The 7,001-nt window shown below is 29.2% G+C and overlaps 1 protein-coding gene across 1 annotated transcript; it reads right to left on the reverse strand.

The window, feature by feature from the left end:
• On the reverse strand, positions 2,535–3,412 carry LOC109329509. Its single transcript, XM_019563194.1, has 2 exons — positions 3,035–3,412; positions 2,535–2,947 (listed from the first exon to the last, which is right to left on the reverse strand). The coding sequence occupies exons 1-2, from the start codon at positions 3,207–3,209 to the stop codon at positions 2,685–2,687; spliced, it is 438 nt and encodes a 145-aa protein (XP_019418739.1). The 5' UTR covers positions 3,210–3,412; the 3' UTR covers positions 2,535–2,684.

Below are 7,001 nucleotides of genomic sequence, written 5' to 3' on the forward strand. Positions count from 1 at the left end.
AATTAGTGGGAGACATCATTGGGGACACAATCCAAGACAGATGATCTTCGTTCTAATATTAGCCAGTACATGTCCCAAAAAAGGTTGCCTCATTTACAAGCAAACTATCATCATGCAGTTCCTAAGAGGCACATCTAATCAAGGATTTCTCTTCTCATCACAATCAATCCTAGAACTTAGAGAGACATCTATATTGATGCAGACTAGGATGATTGTGTGGATGCAAAGTTATCAACCACATGATTTGGTGTTTTTTCTTGGTGATGAAGATTCTATACTCTCATGGTGTGTTTTTTTGCCTCCCAAACAGATACTCAAATTGTTTCTACTCCTTCATTTATGGAAGAACCACATCATATTGACATTAACTGTAACAAAAGTTAGGTGTGAAATGAAATAATCTCCTAGTTGTTAAGCTTTATAAGCTAGAAGCTTATTGAAATAAACCTCTTTATGAAACACCACTAGACTCACAACACAATTTTTTCACACAATGATGTGAGAAAATGATATATTACCAGTGTTGGAAAATATTTTTGCATAAAAATTAAGTACACCAAGGATTTTGGTTAAACAGAACTGACAATAGTATATGATATGTTATACCATCTTTTTTTGTTGCCTTTTCTAATTGAATTTATCATGTTCATCATTTTAACTAAGATAATTTCTAATGAGGAATATAAGAGTGATTCAAGATTCTCAGTTAATATTTTCTTCAACCCAAGTAGCAGGGAGAAAATACTTGGACCTTTGCCATCAGCAGAAAAGCCATATATTCGTAGGAATTTTAGGCTCAATCAATTCATGGGCATCTTCTCCAACCAGAACGAAGATCCTCTATCCTAAAATGATGGTATTCTTAACCAATAGAATTTTAGTGAATAATATAAAAATAATAATTTTTGTTTTTATAATTTTTTAGTATTATTTTCTTATTGGACGAGTACAAAAGGTTGTTATATTGTTGGTATCTATGCAAATAAGTGTGTGCAGATTTTATATTATAAGTGTAATATCTATATATTGTCAGTATAAATATTTATATATAGTCATCACACATCATTTATTTATATTACTTTGTTTAAAGAATCAATAATAATTAAAAATGAAAGTTTAATAATGGACTATAAAACTTTTATATCTCTTATATTATATACTACTTATTGATAAAAACATACTTGTTCATGGGACTCTTTGAACATTCTCATGCTTGTTCAAAGGCTGTATATCTATATATTTACTCTTAAATTATATAGCAATTTGAGATCTTTATATATTTTTATCAGATTAAGATTATATATTCTCTTTTTATTTGAGAGACAAATTCATTGTAAGTAGTTTTCGCTAAATATCTTTTTCAATTGGAAGGACCTTGTCTTGTTTGTTTTTAAGTAAAGAGTGGATTTAATTCCATAATATATTTATTACATACACAAATATCATTTTCTTCATTAAGCAAAACTACACACACATGCCTAAATATACAATAAAATATTGATCTAGTAGTGTAAGACCCTCCTAGATCCTTAGAATAATCAAAAGGTCAAATGTTTGATTTCTGAGAGCAACATTTTTTGGGAGGGGTGGTCGCGTACTCAACGATTGTCTTTCCAAAATGGTAAGAGAATATCATATCATTGGTAGTACCAAAAGAATATATACATAAATGTATTTATATGTAATCTATACATACATGCATAAAGAGATTTTTACATTGTTAATGTATCAATCATCATTCATATTTTATGATTATTTGATTCTAAAATAAAAATGATACAAATAAATAGTGGATAATATTATAAATAAATATATTCACTTAATGCTTTTTCTTCTTAGAAAGCTCTGAAAAATTAATTGGAGGCTAATCAATCTAGGTTTGTCTAGCCAAAAAGAGAAAAGAAAATAGAAGTGGTTGGCTTTCTTTATGTCAAGTGTACCTCAAAATAGATATGGACCCTACAAGTTCTTTAATCCAGGTTGCACCTTTACCTCTGGACCATAATAAGAACACAGCTTTATTCCCTAAACATCTACAAGAGTAAAGGTAAAGTTTTTTTCTCTTCATACTTTTAGATTATAAGTTTCTATTCTAATGTAAGGTTGTTTGGGTAGATAACTTAAATATTGTATAAAGTTTCAAATAAGAGTGTAAAATCTATATACTAACCTAATAAAGATTTATACACATACACTCCATAATCCACCATTCATTTGAATTTTCTTTTTTAAAAAGTCAACAATAATTAAACATCAATGATAGATAATATAATGATAGTGTATAAAACTCATTCACTGTCAGTATATATATATTTTTCTCTTCAAATAATAAATTGTTTTTTCATATTATAATCATAAATAAACATAAGCATAATCTAATTTCTCAATATCTGCCAAATAGAAATTTAGAACTGGAAGTAAAAATGTACTATTGCTAGATTAAACTATGATTATTATTCACTTGTTGAAAGGGATAACTCGACATCAACCAACTCGACATCAACCAGATACCCGAAATACATTAGTTAGATAATGTTATTCTCAATCACACATTACGCACCAAATGCAGTCAATCAGATTGAACCAAAAGAAGGACCCTATGTCAAACTAGCAATGTCAGGTTACCATTTAACACTAAGTCATAAACCAAAATATGATGCAGTTACATATCAACATCTAAAGTTTCAAGATTGAGATAACAATGTTGTCTTGAAATGTCTAATTTTATTCAAACAAGCCTGTGCCCTCTCAAGAACCAAATCCACCCTATCTTTCCTCTTATCCTTCCTGCTTTTGCCACCCTTCCATTCAGCATTCATTGGAGGTTCAAGCTCACACCCTTCATCAATCATCACCTCCATTACTTCACTATCTTCTAATGCAAGTTCTAAACCATAGTTATTACTAATAATATTACTCATCTTCCTCTTATCAAAACATGTAGATTCTGCTTCAATAAAACAACTCAAATCAATATCTATTAGCATAACAAAATATAAGGTATAAAATGAGAGGAAAAAAAGAAACTTTTAACCTTGTGTATCAAGAAAAGGTAAGAAGGTTTTTTGAGGAATAAGTGGAGAATCATGGTGATTGGATTGGAGTTGAAGAATGAAGGATCTGAGTTCAAGTTTGAGAGACTCATATTGATTGGGATATTGGGTTTCAAGCATATTCAACTCTTCCTTTGCTAGCTTTTCTTCTTCCATTATTATGATTTCTCTATGTGTGTGTGACTTTGCTACTATAACTTGGTATAGTGATAAAATATTAATGAAGGAAAAGTATGAGGGTGATGGAAGTGGCAACACAAGGCAGAAAAACAGGACAAAACATCATTGGTTATTGGGTGGATTTGGGTTTTTTTGGAAGGTGGAACGTTATGTCGGCTTTTGTTGGGGTTACCAACGTTACTCTTTAGTATGACATTTAAATAATAGTGTAAAATCTCTACGTACATTCATTTGTACACATGCATTTTAACATCTACATTCATTTGTATTATATTTTTAAAAAAAATCAACAATAATTAAACATTAATGTAAATAATGTAATGATAGTGTATAAAACTCATATACAATTAGTACATAAATCTTTTTCTGTTTAAAAATAGGGAAATTTTTTATCTAAGGGTTTCGTGAGAGTTTTATATATAATCTAACATTCATGTTTAATAATATAAATGAACCATAAATTAAAAATGAGTTTTTTATATTTTGATTTTATTATTCAGTATCTCTCAAATGAACGATATAATTGAATATTTATAAATCTTTAGCCTAATGATTTAATAGAATCATACTCTTAAATCAAATGACCATGTTGTATCATTTGAGAAATTTACATAAAAAGAACTAAGAAACAAGACATAGTTAAATAATAAAATATAAATATTTATTGGGTAAAAATGTAAAAATATAAAATATTAAAACATTAGGATATGAAGCAAAGTGTTGAATCTGGTATTAAAATTAAAGTTTTGAAAAATATAAGTTTTATAAGAAAATATATTTTCATTTCTTAAATTAATGATATCAATTTTTCTGAGGTACAATTTTTTATTTAACTAAGAATATTTTCAAACAATATAAGTAAATAATTAAACCTTTTGAAACACATAAATATGATTTTCAATAAATGTCATTTTCATAAATGAAATTCATAATTTTCTGGTATATCTCATAATCATGTGGAAACTTAATAATGACGGCTAATCTGGCAACTTATTTATTAATGGCAGGCAAAAAGGAATGGACATTAAATTAATAATGACTGCTAATCTGTCACTAGTCTTACTCATGGATATATTCGAACAGTTTATAGAGTATAGACTGTAAAAAAAACTTTTAAAGATCAGTGGGTTATTTATTATTTTGTAATGTAAATTTTCTTTACCGGGAGAGGAAGTAATGTAGAAGTATAACATTTTTTTTTCTTTTTTGATGATCTATGGACACATTTTAGCCAAACTTTATTTTAGTTTCTTTATAGGCACCAAAACGCGTGCTTCAGATTCTAACATGTATCACTTAAAATTTTTACTGGTCCATATTTAATATTATTTTTCAATTAAATAATAAAAAATGAAAAAATTATTACTTATTTCAGGTGAGAGAGGATAAAAGATGGAAGGTTCCCATGAAGAATGTTTGAAAACAAAATATTCTTTTCCATCTTAATTGTTGGAATGATAAGTTTTTTCTTAGGAGTTGAATAAGTATTTGAATTGGTGTAGTTTTTAGGTTTGTTATTCCTAGTTTCTCTACGGTTGTTTATCTGTAAAGCTTATTTAAAGCCATTTAGTTTTGCTTTCTGTGTAATAAGAAATCTTCATTGTTTAATCATTTCATTATAAATTCTTATTATTGTTTCTTTACATTTGGCATCAGAGCTCCACCACGGGACCTAATAGAGGGGAGTGTTTGAGAGGAAAAACACCAGAGTAAGTGAAATGGCAGAATGCAGCAATTTCAGCACACCATGTGTACCCAAATTTGATGGAGATTATGATCACTGAAGTTTGATCATGGAGAATCTACTTCAATCAAAGGAGTATTGGAGTGTTATTGAATTTGGAAGCAAGGAACCAGAAGAGAATGACAAGATAAGTGCAGTGCAACAAAAGGAATTAGATGATGCAAAACTCAAAGACCTGAAAGCAAAGAACTACCTATTTTAGGCCATTGACAAATCCATCCTCAAGACTATTACACATAAAGAAACTGCTAAACAATTGTGGGAATCCATGAAAGTCAAGTATCAAGGAAGTGCTAGGGTGAAACGTGCACAATTGTAGAGGTTTTGACGGACTTTCGAAACCTTAGAGATGAAGACAGGTGAATCAATGAATGATTATTTTGGAAGACTGATGGTAACAGCAAATGAAATAAGAAATTGCGGGGAAGATATGAACAATGTAAAAATCGTTGAGAAAATACTTAGATCTCTCACAGACAACTTCAATTTTGTTGTATGCTCAATTGAAGAGTCTAATGACATTGATCTACTAATTGTGGATGAGCTGCAAAGTTCACTGATAGTCCATGAGCAAAAAGTAAGAGACAAGGAGTGAAGAAGATGTTTTGCAAGTTCAGCATGGCACAATGTATGGACGTGGAAGAGGAAGAAACAACTTTCAAAGAGGAAGTAGCAGCTACGTAAGGGGACGAGGAAGGGCCAGAACATTTGTAAACAAAAATGCTATTATATGCTATCGGTGTCAAAAGTAAGGACACTACCAATTTGAGTGTCCAAATCTAGAAAGAGAAGCAAACTGTAACACCCCAAAAATTACTCCAAAAAATCTTGCTAAAAAATGGGTATATTTTTATATTTATAATGATGTCATATAAAATTTATTTCCTTATATCGTTTCATTTTTGGAACATCACTTTAAGTAACATACAATTAGGAAAAACAAAAACACCGTTACCAAACTTTTGAGATAGTTTAGGAGATCTGGGTGTCTTATTCGGACACCACTATGCCACGATGTATTCTCCCTCCCCTGAGTGTGTCGGGTCGCTAGGTTCTCTGATTGCAGGTGAGCTTACTTGATCCGATCTCCTCTCGAACTCTTCATTAGCCAAACTAACATTAATTAGTTAACTGGCGGTAATAATTATACTTACGAAATAACTTTTTACGCGAAGATCAAACTTGCAATTTAAAATGAATTTCATTGCTTTCGTCCATCCGATTCAATGTTGAATATCCTTAAATCATCATTTGTCATTGAAAGTCTTACAATCAAATAACATTTTTTAAAGTAAGATTTTCAATAAAACTTATACCAGAATTATGTCGTAATCCGTGCATATACATCAGACTAGTTCCCAGGAAAGAGAGGTGGGTCGTAAAGACACTCTTAAATACCATATATTTCCTTAGACAAAACCTTTCTAGACATGTATTCCCACTTCATTACATTTTTCCTATAGTTCATAAATCTTATTTTTTGTAAGTAAAACATTTTTACTAAAACTAACCTTTTAAAATAAGATCATTAAGCTAGACTTATCATTTTTAAAGTAAGTCAGTTTAAACAGAATCAATATTTTTAAATCAATATTTTTTAAGTAAACTTACCATTTTAAAGTAAGTTCACTTAACTAAGATTCAATATTTTTAAATCATTTTACCATCTAAGACTTCATAACACTTTAAGTTTAGAAAGTCAAGACTTTTAGTTAAATCTCATTATTTCAAGTATACTACTAAAACAAATTTTCATAAACATCTTAAAACCTCCTAATTTTTTAGGAAAAAACCTCAAGGGTTAGTAAGTGTTATTTTCATAGTCATGAAAAAGAATGACTCTTAATTTAATATTTTACACTAAACATCTTTTAGTTATTCTTATCACTTTAAAGTAAGTTAACTAAAATAAATACAAGAAATTTTTATGAACATCATAACACATCCTAATTTTTTAGGAAAAACATCAAGGGTTAGTAAGTGATAATTTCATAGTCATGAAAATAAATCCTAAGGTATGACTT

Source organism: Lupinus angustifolius, chromosome LG16, assembly GCF_001865875.1.
Source record: "Lupinus angustifolius cultivar Tanjil chromosome LG16, LupAngTanjil_v1.0, whole genome shotgun sequence".
NCBI classification, from domain to species: domain Eukaryota; kingdom Viridiplantae; phylum Streptophyta; class Magnoliopsida; order Fabales; family Fabaceae; genus Lupinus; species Lupinus angustifolius.

What these genes read in the sequence shown, in the direction of transcription:
- LOC109329509 (XM_019563194.1), bottom strand. Translation starts at nt 3,209, where the DNA reads ATGGAAGAAGAAAAGCTAGCAAAGGAAGAGTTGAATATGCTTGAAACC. An exon ending in ACCTTTTCTTGATACACAAG is followed by an intron (nt 2,948 to 3,034) that starts GTTAAAAGTTTC and finishes TTATTGAAGCAG; the next exon opens with AATCTACATGTTTTGATAAG.